The sequence below is a fragment of the Crocodylus siamensis genome, chromosome 1 (assembly GCF_052110815.1).
Source record: "Crocodylus siamensis isolate JL-2025a chromosome 1, ASM5211081v1, whole genome shotgun sequence".
Classification (NCBI taxonomy): Eukaryota; Metazoa; Chordata; order Crocodylia; family Crocodylidae; genus Crocodylus; species Crocodylus siamensis.
Window position 1 is genome coordinate 404,146,638 of NC_143395.1, and position 16,264 is coordinate 404,162,901.

General features: G+C 51.5%; 1 protein-coding gene across 3 annotated transcripts in view; it reads left to right on the top strand.

Annotated features, from left to right (window-relative positions):
* The first annotated feature begins 7,995 nt into the window (after window positions 1–7,995).
* NOX4 (NADPH oxidase 4) overlaps window positions 7,996–16,264 on the top strand; it is a 195,478-nt gene continuing 187,209 nt past the window's right edge. For 2 of the 3 annotated variants that reach the window (XM_090030598.1, XM_090030599.1), the window contains exons 1-2: window positions 8,031–8,224; window positions 9,609–9,704. In XM_090030598.1, the coding sequence (XP_089886724.1) occupies window positions 8,168–8,224; window positions 9,609–9,704 (153 nt within the window). In that variant the 5' untranslated portion in view covers window positions 8,031–8,167. Of the gene's footprint in view, window positions 8,225–9,608; window positions 9,705–16,264 lie in introns of all 3 variants that reach the window. The other variant, XM_090030601.1, reaches the window with a different exon arrangement.

The following is a 16,264-nucleotide window of genomic DNA, read 5'->3' on the forward strand; positions in this document are numbered from 1 at the left end:
CACATGCTCCCCGTTCCCCCCTACACATTGCCTATGGGTAGGACCGAGGCCAAGTATCTGGCCTGGGCAATGGATATCCTGGGGAGCGAAAAGGCTTGCTGTGCAGTGACGCAGACCTGTTCTCTGGACAGGGGGAAAGAATTTGTAGTGCAAAGGATGCTTCAGAATGAGGTCTTGGGGCAGTACTCGCACAGGAATTTGAAGATGGAGATCCCATCATGTACCTAAACCAGAAGCTCCTTTCCCAAGAACAGAAAAATACACAAAGATTGAAAAGTAGTGTCTGGTGATTTAAATGGGCCATAGAGAACCTCTGCTATTATCTCTTGGGGACCAAGTTCTGATTAGTCACCGATCATGCTTTATTAAAATGGCTACATGCCATGAGGGAGGCCAATTTTTGACTACAGCCATTGAATTTTGAAATATGCCACCATCCAGGAATTGCTCATAAAAATGCAGACTTCTCCAGAGAAGGGGTTTGAGAGGTAGAAGAAATGGAAGAGTGTACCTTGGGCTCCACTCTTGGAAGGGAGAGTATGTAACAGGCTGCAGGCTTGCAGCCTGGAGCAGTTAGCCAGCCTGTTAGCAGGATGCCTACCTAAGGGGCTACAGCTGGCTCAGCCAATTAGTAAATGAGGTGAAGTTGACTGGCTGACTTGGAAACAAAAGCAAACAGGAAGAAGAGTGAGAGGACATGCTTGGATGGGATGGGCTTCACCTTTCCCCTAAAGGTAAGCATGTGTTCTTGTCTAGGTTGGGCGGATCTTCTCCGGTGGGCTTTAAAATAGGCTTGTTGGGGGAAGGAGAAGAGGAGGGCGGAGGAAGCCTTGGATCAATGAACCAAGTGTCACCTGCAGGAGCAGCCCATCCTAAACCAAGGAAGAACGGAGGAGAAAACCAAATAAGTAAAAGGGGCCTGCGTACTACTGGGAGTAAGGGGGCAGTGCATTCATCCTCTGGAGGCCTCAAATGCCTCTACACTAATGCTCACAGTATGGGGAACAAGTAGGAGGAACTTGTCCTCCTGCTAGCAAGCACCAACCCAGACATAGTGGGGCTCCCTGAAACGTGGTGGGACCCAATGCATAACTGGGTGGTGAACATCAAGGGCTATAGGCTGTACAGGAGAGAGAGGACAGGGGGGAAATGTGAGGGTGTGGCCCTCTATGTCAAGGAGCAACACACATCCTCAGTGGGTAGACTGAAGTACTCTGGGTTAGAATACAAGGTGGTCGGGAAGAAAGGGACTTAACGGTGGGGGTCTACTACAGACCACCCAACCAGGGAGAAGAGTTAGACAAGGAATTCTTAGGTCACAGTTAGGTCCAAGGATGTGGTCGTCATGGGCAACCTAAACTTCCCAGACATCTGCTGGGAGGAGCAGACAGCTAGGTCTGACCGTTCACGCAGGTTCTTAGCTGATATACAGGACCTCCATCTAACCCAGGAGGTGCACAGCCCCACCAGGGGAGACGCCTTGTTGGATCTGGACCTGGCCACGGGTGATGACCTGGTGGGGGGACTGCAGGTGCTTGTCCACCTGGGCGACAGCGTTCATTGCCTGCTGGAGTTCACTATCCAGCGCAAGGTGGCAAAGGCCTGCAGCAAGGCAGCAGCCCTCGACTTCAGGAGGGTGGACTTTAACAAGGTGTGGAGGCTAGTGGGGGAGGCACTGAGGTCCCCAAGCAGGGGGGACCTGGGTGTCCAGGAAGAGTGGTTGTTCCTTTAGGAGACGATCCTCCAAGCCCAAAGGCAAGTAATCCCTACACAGATCAAAGGGGGCAAGAGGGCGCAAAGGCCCCCATGGCTCACCAAAAGTATCCAGGAACATCTCCAAGCTAAAAAGGAAGCATACACCCATTGGAAGGAAGAGGCCATCACCAGAGAGGACTATGCTGCGGTTGCTTTGGATTGTAGGGGGGCAGTCAGGAAGGCCAAGGCGGAGGTGGAACTGGGACTAGCAACACAGATCAAGGACAACAAGAAGTCGTTTTTTAAATACGTAGGGGGTAAAAAGAAGGTACCAGGTAACGTGGGGCCTCTGCAGGACACATTAGGAAATCTGGGCATCGTACCGGACAGCAACGCTGACTTATTTAACAATTTCTTTGCCTCCATATTGCTGAGGAGGGACCTGGTCATCTTCCCCACTGGGACCCCTGCAGGCCCTGTGGGTAGCACACCCAAGCCTAGGGTCAGCGAGGACCTAGTTTGGGAACTTCTGGAGGGACTGGACATATTTAAATCAGCAGGTCCTGATGATATCCATCCCAGAGTATTGAGGGAACTAGTGGAGGTTATTATGGGACCTCTGGCATGGCTTTACGAGCACTTGTGGTGCTCAGGCGATATGCCAGATGACTGGAAAAGGGCCAACGTGGTCCCCATCTTCAAAAAAGGGAGGAAAGAGGACCCAGGTAATTATAGGCCCATGAGTCTTACCTCAGTTCTGGGGAAGCTTTTTGAAAGAATTATCCTGGCACATGTCCAGGGGCAACGAACATGGGTTCATTAGGGGCAGGTCTTGTCAGACCAACCTGGTGACCTTTTATGACCAGGTCACCAAATCCTTAGATGTAGGTGTTGCAGTGAATATAGCCTTTCTGGACTTTAGGAAGGCCTTCGACACAGTCTCTCACCCCATTCTCATTAAAAAAAACTAGGAGATTGTGGTGTTGATGCCTACACAGTCAGATGGGTCACCGACTGGCTGGTGGGCTGCACCCAGAGAGTGGTGGTGGACGGGTCATTCTTGACCTGGAGGGATGTGGGCAGTGCGGTTCTGCAGGGCTCAGTCCTCGGGCCTGCACTGTTCAACATAGAATCATAGAATCAGTGAGTGGGAAGGGACCTAGACAGATCATTGAGTCCGACCCCCTGCCATGGGCAGGAAGGAGCACTGGGGGTGGGAGGGGTCATAAGACCCCAGCCAGGTGCCTATCCAGTCTCCTCTTGAAGATCTCCAGGGAAGGTGAGAGCACCACCTCTCTGGGAAGCCTGTTCCAGGCTCTGGCCACCCTTACCGTGAAGTAGTTCTTCCTAATATCTAACCTAAACCTATCCTCCCTCAGCTTGCGACCATTGTTCCTGGTGACTCCAAGGGGGGCCCTGGTGAACAGACTTTCCCCGAGTCCCTGCTGCTGGCTCCTGATAAGGTTGTAGGAAGCGACAAGATCCCCCCTCAGTCTTCTCTTGTGGAGACTGAAGACATTCAGGTCCCTCAGCCTCTCCTCATAGGGCTGGCCACGGAGGCCCCCAACAATATGAGTGGCCTCCTCTGGACCCTCTCCAGGTTCTCACAATGAACATGGGCTGGTAGTGTGGGGAGGCGGTCAGGAAGGCCAACCGCCCCTTGTCGTGCATCCACAGATGCATCTCAAGCAGGTGCAAGGAGGTGATCCTCCCCCTCTATGCGGCACTGGTCAGGCCGCAGCTGGAGTACTGCGTCCAGTTCTGGGTGCTGCACTTCAAGAGGGATGTGGACAACATGGAGAGGGTCCTGAGGCGGGCCACTCGCATAATTGGGGGGCAGCAGGGCAGGCCCTATGAGGAGAGGCTACTGAACCTGTTCAGCCTCCACAAGAGAAGGCTGAGGGGGGATCTAGTGGCCTGTTACAAATTAATTAGGGGGAACCAGCAGACATTGGGGGAGTCTCTGTTCCCCCCGATCACTCCCAGGGGTGACTAGAAACAATGGACACAAGCTGGCGGAGGGTAGATTTAGGCTAGATATCAGGAGGCGCTACTTCACTGCAAGGGCAGCTAAGATCTGGAACCAACTTCCAAGAGAAGTGGTGCTGGCTCCTACCCTGGGGGGCTTTAAAAGAAGGCTAGATGAACACCTGACCAGGGTCGTATGACCCCAGTACTCTTTCCTGCCATGGCAGGGTGTCAGACTTGATGATCTGCTCAGGTCCCTTCCGACCTGACCAGCTATGAAACTATGACATGGTGGAGGGATTGCCCATGTGAAGAGGCAGGTCTCTCCAAGGAGAGTAAAGGCTGCAAACTAACGCAGGCTTCTGACTGTTCATGGTGGGCTGTTGGCACTTTGTTGTGCTCTGTGGTGCGGTTTAGTGCAGGGGTTGAACTTGTTCCTGTTTTCTGCTGTGTTTTGTGATGTGGAAGACCCCAGGACATTATTGTCTGTGTTGTGAAGCCCAAAGGAAGACTGGGGGGGGGGGGGGCAGGTAATCCAGACCTGGGAGTTAGTTCAAGGGTTTAAGGGCTGATTTGAGCCTGGCAGAGCCAGGTGGTCCGCTACAGGTACACACTCATTGCCCTGAATATTCTGGCTATTTAACACGCGTCTAAATAGAGTTATAAGTACAGGACACTGTTGACGTTTGCTTTTATAGCTACGAGAAAAAAACAAAGTGAATAACATAGCTCAAATGTCCTAGATTTCTTTGGGTTTTTTTAAATTGTAAAGGTAGCAAATACAAGAGATCTGCAGATGGACAAACCTCTTCTTTCATTTGTAAATTTTCTTTGCTCATTATACTGCTTCTAATTGATTCTAGTAATTTCCCCCACCCTCCCCCCGCAGTGGAGAACAGAGATAGATAGCCTGTAAGGAAACCAAAGAGGGATGGGTGAGGAAGGGAACCTTTTGTTTCATACAAAGTTGTTCTGTTTAAACAATAATATTAGCTGCTTATAACAAAAGGTTGGAAGAGCGGCTGTGTAGTTCAGTTGGTTTGTGTGGTGCTATTAACACCAAGTTTGATTCCTGGTTGGGCTAGATGAGTAGTTTTTGTATCAGGACCCATTTGTAAACATCGATGGCCAGTCCCAACCCAATGCCCCTCACTCCCAACCCATTGCCCCCAGCCCCCCAGGATGTCGGGAAGGGGGATGTGTGTGCAGCGGGGGGGCTCCAAGCAGCCCCTCGCTGGCTGGCACTCTGCCAGCCTGCATGGGCAAAGGCACGGTTTCCCACGTCTTTCTCTTTTAAAGGAGAATCGGTTTATGAAGTTTGTTGATCTGTTTTTAAAGTTTATTGCTACCCCTTCATATAATCTCGTGACCCACTTTTGGGTCGTGACCCACAGGTTGACAAAGGCCAAGCTAAATGATCTCTTGAGATCCCTTCCAGCCCCTCTGAGAATTAGGCTGATTTACTCTGGGAAAGAGAAGACTAAAGGGGGATTTAATAACAGTCTTCTAATGCTTAAAGGGCAGTTACAGAGAAGATGGAAGCAGAGTGTTTCTCTGTGGCGGTAGGGGACAGGACTAAGAACAATGGGCTCAGATTACAGCAGAGGAAATGCCGTTTGGATATGTGGAGGAACTGCCTATGAGGGTGGTCAAGCATTGGAACAGCTACCTAGAGAAGTTACAGAATCTCATTCCCTGGAGGTCTAGCTCTTTCAGCCTTTCCTCGTAAGTCATGTTTTCCCCTAATCATTTTTTGTCATTTTCCACTGGATCCTTTCCAGCGTGTCTACATTTTTTTCCCCTTAAAGCTGGTTGTGATCAGAGGCCTGAACCAAGCAAAAGCTGCTTTGTGCGAGGCACTGTACATCTTTCAAGCCTCAGAAGCATCTCCAGACAACGGGTCTGAAGTAACTGTCTAGAGCGGCTTTATCAATTGTTGCAAAATTTTATTTTTCTATGCCTCAGTTTTCCAACTGAGATGGTGCATAGGGAGGCAGAAAGAGAGAACAAGTTTTCTGAAGTGTATTAATTCGTGGACCTTTTTTCCCCTGAGATCATTGCTACTTTTGCATCAAACAATCGTTCTAATTGCTTCAAATTCAAGGCATAGTTTTTCACTTGCTTCCAGTAAAGCTACCAAATAGCATTACTCCATGACAGAGAACAGCTTTCTTTTTCTTTGCTCTGCTGCTCCGGGACCTTAATTTTTGTGTTAAGCAGCTGCCAGAATCACTCACCGTTCTGAGGCTGGGCTAACACCACAGCCAAAATAGCAGCAGCTGCCTCAGCATTTATTGTAATGGGAACATCACCAAGGTGCCAAAAGAGCTTTTCTGGACAGGGGTGAGATGGGCTTCCCTACCCCATTAAACACTTAACCTAGGACATGCTTATGCAGCAGAGCATGTTCAGGCGGCAAAGTCAAGAATGTGAAAGTCTGGGGATTCTGGGTTTACAGCTGCTCACCCAGCTTTACCTTAGCCCTTGTGGGTAGGCTCTGTGGTACGGTTTTCAGTGACATGATTGCACACTGTGGATGTGGCATGATTGCTGTATTTTCCTCCCACAGGTGCCCTGCCTGCCAGGGCTGGAAGCAGAAGGGAAGCGGTGCCCCTACATCTGTCCTTTGGTAACTTCCAAGGGCCAGACCTGAAAATCTTGAATGTTGAAAGAGAGGATCGGTCTGCCAAGCACTTTCTTGTTGGTTCCTGCACAGCATGGAAGTGCCACCCACACCCTGCATCGCATCAGTGTCTGCCACCCATGCCCTGTGTCCCTTCAGTGTGTGTACGCACCACCCACCCCTGCTGGCAAATTGGTGTATGTGTGTGCCACCCACACCCTGTATCACAGTAGGGTGTGCATGTGCCACCCACACCTTAAATTGCATGACTGTGCCAACCCACACCCTGTATCACGTTAGTGTGTATGAGTGCCAACCCACACTCTGTATCACACTGGTGTGTGCCTCACCCACACCCTGCATCACATCAGTGTGCACGTGTACCAGCCCGCACTGTGTATGTGCACCACCCACACCCTGCATCGCATGTGTGTGTGTGTATGCATACCCACCCACAGCCTGTATCATGTTAATGTGTGCCGACCCACACCCTATATCCCTTCAGTGTGTGTGTGCATGTCACCCACAACTTGTAGTACAGTAGTGTGTGAGCCACCTACACTGCATTGCATTAGTGTGTGCATGTGGGTGGGTGTGCACACACTCTGTATCACATTAGTGTATGTGCATGCAACCCACACCATGTATCACAGGTGTGTCCACCACCCACACCCTGCATTGCTATAGTGTGTATGTGTGTGTGCATATCACCTGCACCTGCTGTCTAGTTAGAGAGTGTGTGCATGCTTGTGTACCACCCATCCCCAGGATTGTGTGTGTGGGGGGGAAGGTGTATGTACACTTGTGTGTACCACTCATCCCCAGGATCGTGCGTGTGCGTATACATCAATGTGTGCCACCCACCCCCAGGATTGTGTGTGGGTGGGGAATGTATGTACAGCCGTGTGTACCACCCATCCCTGGGATCGCGCGTATGTGTATACACTGGCGTGGCGCACCCATTCTCAGGATTGTGTGTGGGGGGGTATGTAAGCTTGTGTGTACCACTCATCCCCAGGATCAACCCACGTGTGCATGTGTGTGTATACAGTAATGTATGCCACCCATCCCCAGGATTGTGTGTGTGTATGTGTGTGTGTGGGGGGGTGTATGTACACTCACGCGTGCCACCCATCCCCAGGATCAACCCATGTGTGCGCCTGTATACACTGCTGCGTGCCACCCATCCCCAGGATCGTGTGTGTATGTGTGTGTGTGGGGGGTGTATGTACACTCACGCGTGCCACCCATCCCCAGGATCAACCCACGTGTGCATGTGTGTGTATACAGTAATGTATGCCACCCATCCCCAGGATTGTGTGCGTGTATGTGTGTGTGTGGGGGGGTGTATGTACACTCACGCGTGCCACCCATCCCCAGGATCAACCCATGTGTGTGCCTGTATACCCTGCTGTGTGCCACCCATCCCCAGGATCAACCCATGTGTGTGCCTGTATACCCCGCTGTGTGCCACCCATCCCCGGGATTGTGCGTGTGTGGGGAAGGTATGTACACCCGTGTGCGCCCCCCATCCCTGGGATCGCGCGTGGGGATGAGGGCATCCATCTCCACCATCGTGTGTGTATGGGTGGGTGTACGCACACTCGTGTGTACCACTCATCCCCGGCATCGACCCACGGGCGCGCGCGTGTGCATACGGCGGGGTGCGCCGCCCGTCCGCAGGAGCGCGCGCGCGCGGGTACACCCATCCTGCGCACACGCGCGCGCACACGCACGTTGCCCGGCTTCCCCTGCCGGCGCCGCCCGCCCCCGGGGTCCCGCGCGGCCGGCCCCGCCCGCCGCCGCCCGCGCGGGGCCGGGCCGGAGCCGCTGCCCGAGACAAAGCGGCGGCGCCGGCTGCGAGAGGAGCCCGCGCCCGCCATGGCCCCGCCGGGCCGGAGCTGGCTGCACAACGAGGGGGCCAAGCACGTCTTGCTGGTAGGGCGCGGGGCGGCGGGACCCTGCCCTGCCCTGCCCGGGCCCGCGGGGCGGGGGCGCCGGGGGGGGGCAGGTGTATCGCTCGCGCTGCACCGCGCAGTCAGGCTGTTTCGCACTAGTCTGAAGCGCACCAGCCGCCCTGCTGGCTGTATGGCACTGTATTGCACTGGATCAGGCTGCTAGCCCCTCTCTGGTGGGGCTGAACCGCACTAAACTCCATCGGGCTGTCTCGCACTAGTCTCTTTTGTTCTGTATCGGGCTGCATTGCACTAGCTGCTGTCACGCTGGTTGGGGCTGCGTGGCGCTGGCTTCTGTCACAGCATATCGGGCTGCATGGCGCTAAGCTCTCTTATACCTAAGGGGATGTATCGTGTCATCACACCATGTCAGGCTGTATCGCACTAGTCTTTTCTGCACCGTATTGGGCTGTATTGCGCTAGCCGCTGTCACGCTGGATGGGGCTGCATCGCGCTAGCCCCACTCGCAGCATATCGGGCTGCATGGCACTAAGCACTGTTACGCCATAAGGAGGATGTATCATGTTATCACACCATATCAGGCTGTATTGCACTAGCGTCTTTTGCGCCATATCAGGGTGCATTGCACTAGCTGCTGTCACGCTGGATAGGGCTGCATGGCGCTAGCCTCTTCCACAGCATAACAAGCCGCATGGCACTAAGCTCTCTTACACTGTAAGGGGATGTATCATGTTATCACACCGTATCAGGCTGTATCACACCAGTCTCTTTTTTACCATATCGGGCTGTATTGCACTAGCTGCTGTCGCGCTGGATGGGGCTGCATCACACTAGCCTTTCCCACAGCATATCAAGCTGCATCACACTAAACTCTTACACCGTAAGGGGATGTATCACGTTATCGCACTGTATCAGGCTGTATTGCACTAGCCTCTTTTGCACCATATCGGGCTGTATTTCACTAGTCACTGTCACACTATGTGGCGCTGCCTCATGCTAGCTTCTCCCACGCCCTATCGAGCTGCATGACACTAAGCTCTCTCAAAGCGCAGCAGGTTGTATCACGTTAGCCTTCATCACACCTGAGGCTGTATTGCGCCAGCCTCCACCACACTGTGCTTGCATTAGCCTCTCCCACACCATATAGATGGATCTATATATCACACTAGCCTCTATCACACTGTATTGGGCTGTATCACTTTAGCCGTGGAGAGGCTCGCTTCCAAAGGTCTTCACCCAGTCAGGCCACCTCTACGTATCACTGAGTTCAACCTCCTGCCTGAGGCAGGATCAGCTCTATCCAAATCATCCTGTACAATTCAGAATCTCAGCTCTCCATAAGACGACCGTCAACAATATGGCTTTCACTTACCTTATCTCCTTTCTTCTTATCTTGCCGGTTTCAGCTTGCCTGGTTTGCCCTCAACACGTGGCTCTTCTTGAGAACCTTCTTGCTGTATTACCATGGGCCACAGTATTACTACTTGCATCGGATGCTAGGGGTGAGTGACCCAGATGCTGTTTTTTGTCTGGAAAATGGGAGTGCTGGTCTGAGGTGGGGGATTAGAGCATATTTTTACTAATAAGGGAAAAATCAGGTGTTTAGTTTCCCTCAAAAGTGGGGATCAGGATAGAAGCTATTGGCATGTTGTAGACATTCGGTTGAAAGTCAAAACTTGCTAGGGTTGAGAATGAGAAGCGCTATCTCTGTTGCATGAATAAAAGTTAAGAGCTAGGCAAGCGTCTGGGAAAACCACCCCTGATTCCCAGCTGTAGGGATGCTGGCAGAATCTGGCTTATAAACATGAGCATCAGTTCAGTGAGCCTCTCATTTTCGGTCATCATAACTGTAGCCAAGTTTGTGGGTCTGTTTCAGTGAGCTCTTTTATGCTGGTTCTCATGATGTATGCTTCTTGAGGGAGTTATTTTATTAGCAGTCTCACTTATTCTTCCTTTCCTGGTTCTTGTGAACTGGGTTAATTCATTGCAGGCCTTATAATTTCTGCTTTAATTTCTGGCAGGCTTTTTAGAATTTAGTTAAGATAAAAAGAGTGGCAGTCATGGCAACGGCCAGCTGATTGCAAACTTCACCACTTTGCCCTGGCAATGACCACTAACAAAACCTATAAGATATATAGCTGTAGTGCACTTCACAAACTTCCTAACTAGTTGCAGTTATTCTGAATTGTTAACCCTACAGCAGTGATTCTCAGCCAGATGCCATGGCCCTCTGGGGCATTGTGGTAATGCTTTTAAGGGTGCTGCATAATATTAACACTGTTAGGTATGCAAATACCTACACATGATTCACAAGATTAATCCAGACATTTCAAACAGAAATCCATAGTGTCGAAAACAATCTGGCCTGTTTCTGAGGTCTTTGCAACAGAAGAATTGCTCTAGTATTTCTCTATAGTCAAAAAATAAAAGGTACGACCTGGCATTTTCTGAGCGGTGCCTTGAGTCCAAAAAAGAGTGCCTAGAGTCCAAAAGGTTGAGAGCCATTGGTCTACAGCAGGGGGTAGGCAACCTTTTACAGCTGTGGGCTGGAATGACCCACCCCAGGCCAGAGGTGGGTGGGGGCACGAATGCTGGGATCTGACTTCTGTTGCCGGCCCTGCTTGTCTTCCTGGCAGTATGGGGAAAGTGTTTGCAACTGGCGCTATTTCTCATGGTGAGGTAGAGAGAGTACCCACAGAAGGCACCTCATGCTACCGAAACCCCACAGCTGTAGGCCAGATCCAGCTTTTGGGTGGTAGGTTGCCAACCCCTGGTCTGGAGGGAATGTTTAAAAGAATAAAATGTTAGGAATTACTCAAAGTTGTTTTGTTAAATTTGAGGAAAGAGGCTGGATGAAGTGTGTCAGGAATACTAGTTAGCAACTACTCACTGAATCAGGAATAAAAAAAGTATGCATAGGCTAAAGCCCCAGACACTACTGTGAAACCCAACCCTTTGCAGATGTTCAGTGGTGATGTGTGTGGCATGGACCCAGTGTTTCTCCCTTATTCATTTATCTGTTTTAATACCTTTTGCCTAGCTTGTTAGTCCCATAATATTTTTTTGAACTGAGTTGGAAGTGAGTTGACCTAACACAATTGCTTCACTTGCGTTGACATTGTAGGTTTGGAGTGTTGTTGTTGTTGTGATTATCCAGGAAATATGGGAGGCAATGATTTTCTCTGATATCTTTTATTGAACCGACTGTATTTGTTGGGAGACCTGTTGGACAAGCTTTTGGGCATCAGGTGTTCTTCTGCAGGTCTAAAAAAGAGGTAGATTCAGGCTGAGCACATCTTGTCACATCAGGCTCAGAGATAGGCAAGCGTATGTGTATCTCTCTGTCTATCTAGAATCACAGAATCAATGAGTGGGAAGGGACCTAGACAGATCATCGAGTCCGACCCCCTGCCATGGGCAGGAAGGAGCACTGGGGGTGGCAGGGGGCATAAGACCCCAGCCAGGTGCCTATCCAGTCTCCTCTTGAAGATCTCCAGGGAAGGTGAGAGCACCACCTCTCTGGGGAGCCTGTTCCAGGCTCTGGCCACCCTTACCGTGAAGTAGTTCTTCCTAATACCTAACCTAAACCTATCCTCCCTCAGCTTGCGGCCATTGTTCCTGGTGACTCCAAGGGGGGCCCTGGTGAACAGACTTTCCCCGAGTCCCTGCTGCTGGCCCCTGATAAGGTTGCAGGCAGCCACAAGATCCCCCCTCAGTCTCCTCTTGTGGAGACTGAAGAGACTCAGGTCCCTCAGTCTCTCCTCATAGGGCTGGCCATGGAGGCCCCCAACCATATGAGTGGCCTCCTCTGGACCCTCTCCAGGTTCCCCACGTCCTCCTTGAAGTGCAGTGGTTTCAACACAGACAAATGCAAGGTGCTGCACCTCGGGAGGAACAACCGGCACCATACCTACAGGTTGGGGAACTCCCCTCTTGTCAGCACGGAGGCGGAGAGGGATCTGGGGGTCATCATTGACTCCAAGATGAACATGGGCCGGCAGTGTGGGGACGCAGTCAGGAAGACCAACCGCACCTTGTCATGCATCCACAGATGCATCTCGAGCAGGTCCAAGGAGGTGATCCTCCCCCTCTATGCGGCACTGGTGAGGCCGCAGCTGGAGTACTGCGTCCAGTTCTGGGCACCGCACTTCAAGAGGGATGTGGACAGCATGGAGAGGGTCCAGAGGCGGGCCACTCATATGATCAGGGGACAGCAGGGCAGGCCCTATGAGGAGAGGCTACGGGACCTGAACCTGTTCAGCCTTCAAAAGAGAAGACTGAGGGTGGATCTTGTGGCCTGTTATAAACTAGTCAGGGGGAATCAGCAGGCACTGGGGAAGTCCCTGTTCCCCCGAGCACCGCCAGGAGTGACCAGGAATAACGGTCACAAGCTGGCAGAGGGTAGGTTTAGGTTAGATATCAGGAGGCGCTACTTCACAGTCAGGGCGGCTAGGGTCTGGAACCAGCTTTCAAGAGAAGTGGTGCTGGTTCCTACCCTGGGGGACTTCAAGAGGAGGTTAGATGAACACCTTGCTGGGGTCATTTGACCCCAGTACTCTTTCCTGCCATGGCAGGGGGTCGGACTAGATGATCTGCTCAGGTCCCTTCCGACCCTAGAAACTATGAACTATGAATTATGCAGTGCCCAGAACTGGACACAGGACTCCAGCTGTGGCCTGACCAGCGCCGCATAGAGGGAGAACAAGACCTCTCTGGACCTGTGAGTGATGCCCCTGTTGATGCAGGACAGGGTGCGGTTGGCTCTGCCTATTGCTTTGTCGATTGGCGACTCATATTCATCCTGGAGTCAGTCCTGACTCCAAGATCCCTCTCTGCCTCTGTGCTGCTGAGAGGATCAGCCCTTAACCTGTAACCATAATGCTGGTTCCCTCTCCCCAGGTGCAGCACCCTGCACTTGTCCTTGTTGAACCGCATCCTGTTCAGATCCGCCCACTTCTCCAACCTATCCAGGTCTGCCTGGATGCAGTCCCTGCTTGCCGGTGTATTCACTTTACTCCACAGCTTGGTGTCATCAGCGAACTTGAACAGGGTGCTCTCCACACCCTCGTCCAGGTCGCTAATGAAGATGTTGAACAGCACCGGCCCAAGGACCGAGCCCTGGGGGAACCCACTGCCCACACCCTCCCAGGTCGACATCGACCCATCCACCACCACCCTCTGGGTGCGCCCCTGGAGCCAGTTTGCCACCCATGTGACTGTGCACTCGTCAGTGCTGCAGTCCCTCAGCTTGCCCACCAGAATTGGATGGGCACTGTGTCGGAGGCCTTCTGGAAGTCCAAGAAGATGACATTGACTTCCTCCTTCCCATCTAAGCTTTTTGTTACCTGGTCATAGAAAGAGACCAGGTTAGTCAGGCAGGATCGACCTGGCATGAACCCGTGTTGGTTACCCCTCAACATCACTTCCCCTGCAGGGCTCTCACAAGTGTGGTCCACCCTGGCAGCAGGCAGCTTGCTGGGCTCCAGCTCCAAGATCGGAGCTGGGACTAGGACATTGTCCCCTGTCCCGGGCAGCTGCCTGCTGCCAGGGCCAGCTCTAAGATCAGAGCTCTGAGGCAGCCACCCAGGGCAGAAGACAACGTCTGAGCCCTGGCTCCAATTTTGGAGCAGGGATTGGGTAGCAGGAAGCTGCCTGGGGCAGGGGTGAGGTGTGCAAGGCAGCTGCCCCGGAGGTAGGACAGCTCTCTCTTGACCCTGGTGCCCCTTGCCTGCCTGATGCTGGCATCTGGGGGGAGCCTGGCGCTCCCCCTCACTGCCATATGGGAGCAAAGCAGCATAGGAGTAGCCTTGCCCTGAACTGTTCCCATTGGGAACAGATTTGCTCCTGACAGGCTCATGTGTAGATGTGCTCTCAGGGAAAGCTTACTGCACAGTATTGTATTATACAGTAAGCTTTCTGTGTGTTAATTGCACGTGTAGACATGTTGCATAAGTCAAAAAAATCTGGCCACAATGCTGTCCCAATAAAGACCAAATCCTAATGAGAAGCTCACTGAGATAGAACATCTCAAGAACAGAAACCAGTGTAAAAGGATACACCAGACTGCAAAACTATGAGTTTGGGGTAATATTTTCACTGTTCTCTTCAAAATATATATATTCCAATAGAATTCCCTAGAAACTCATCATGGAAACTTGAAGTAACGTTCAACTCTTCATATCATTTTATGCCAGTTTCCTATTAGATGCTCTTGCATGGTGAAGAAGGGAGAGAGAGTAAAGCATTCCTTCTTTTCAAGACTCTTTGAAGGGAGGGTATCTGGAGAACAATAATGGTCCGTTGGGTAGGGCTCAAGTCACTGCTCTGTCCCATGCTTCTTGGACAAATTGCTAACTATCAGTTTTAAAAAGATATTTTAGATGCCGAACTGCTGTTAAAAATGTTCCTTAGTCTCACTGTGCCTAAGTTCCCCCTCCCTTAAAAGGGGGGTAATGGCACTTCCTTACCTCCCCAGGCGAGGAGAATACATTGAAGACTGAAGTGTTGAGACAGATGGGAATGTAATAGAAGGGAAGCCTGGTCTGCATATACTTTGAAGTTTTATTGGTAAGACTTGCCTTCCATCAGTGCAGCCTTGCGTGGGCCCACGCTCCATTTCAAGTTGAACTGACAGTTAAAACCCTGAGCTGAAGCTGGTGACATAAAACTAGAGCGCCAAAAAGTCTTGTCTAGGACACTTCCACTAGAATGATGCATCTGTGGATGTTGAATTGTCAGCAGAAGTCATAGGCTGCTATGAAGCATGCAGTCCCTGGGTCTGATTTAAGAGCATTACTCTGATAAGAATCTCAGTATTTTCTCCTTGCTCTGGACACTTACAGTGGAGTTATGCTTTGCTTCAAGGTTATTTGTTTCTGACTCATTCTTTGTGTAGCACAGAGGTTGGCAACATATGGCCCACAGAGCCACTGGATCTGACCTGGGGAGGCTTTGCTTGTACCTGTGCTTGTACCTGTGCCTGTGCCAGTGCCAGTGCCAGTGCCAGGCAGCTGGTAGCTACACTAGGGCTGAGCAACTGAAAGCTGTGCCCATGCTGCTACCATCTCCTGCTCCATCACTGTTGTGTGGGCACAATTTCCACCTGGCAGGGCGGTGTGCTGTATCTGGGAAGCTAGGAGGGGAAGGAGTGGTAAGACAGGACTGCGGCTAGGACACGGCTTCCAGCTACCTGGCTCTGGTACAGTTCTCCGCTGCCTGAATGCTGTGCCTATGCTGCAGTCGGGGAGCTGGAGGAAGTGGCAGCAGGGGCACAGCTCTTTGCTGCCTGGTCCCACTGTAGGCATATGCAAAGCCTTTCACTCCCACCAAAGCCACCCGGCCCACCCTGAACAGGAGCTGGGTTGCTTCAGCTCGCCACTTGTTAAAGGGTGCTGGCCGCTGGTCTAGCAGATACCTTATACCAGGGGTTGTCAGTTGGGGGTACGTGTACTTGACGAGGGTACTTGACAAGACCCTAGGGGGTATGCGCAGGCAGATGGGGATGGAGTGCCACCGTACATGCTGCGCAGGCACTGCCCACCTAACTGGATGTGGGGAACAGGGGAAGCTCGCATGTGGCGGCTGCTGCCACCTCAGTACGTGGCTGGGTGCCACCGCCTGCCTCTCCCTGCTTGGCATCCAGGGGTACACTGCCCCGCCTCTGGCTACCTGGGCTTACAATGATCCAAAAAAGTTGAGAACCCCTGCCTTTTACAGTACTTTTTAATGCTTTCTCAAGAAGATGGCTTCAGAAAGCTAATTGTCTACAACCACATTCAACTTAAGTTAATATAACCTAAGTTCTAAGTGATTCAAGTGGAGGAAAACCCCTGAGAATAGTGTTTTAAATAGTGAAAATACCAGTTTTTTGTGTGTCCACTTTCAGATAATTCTGAAATAGTGAAGTAGACATAAAATGAGCTTCTGAATTTGACACTGTGCTGCACTGTATTCCCCAAAAACAATTCTCTGGGAAAGAACTGAAGTACTGAAAATGTGAGTGAAAAGGAAAATACCATCTCATCCTTTAGCTATACTCTTGCTATGGGGAATAGTACTTTTA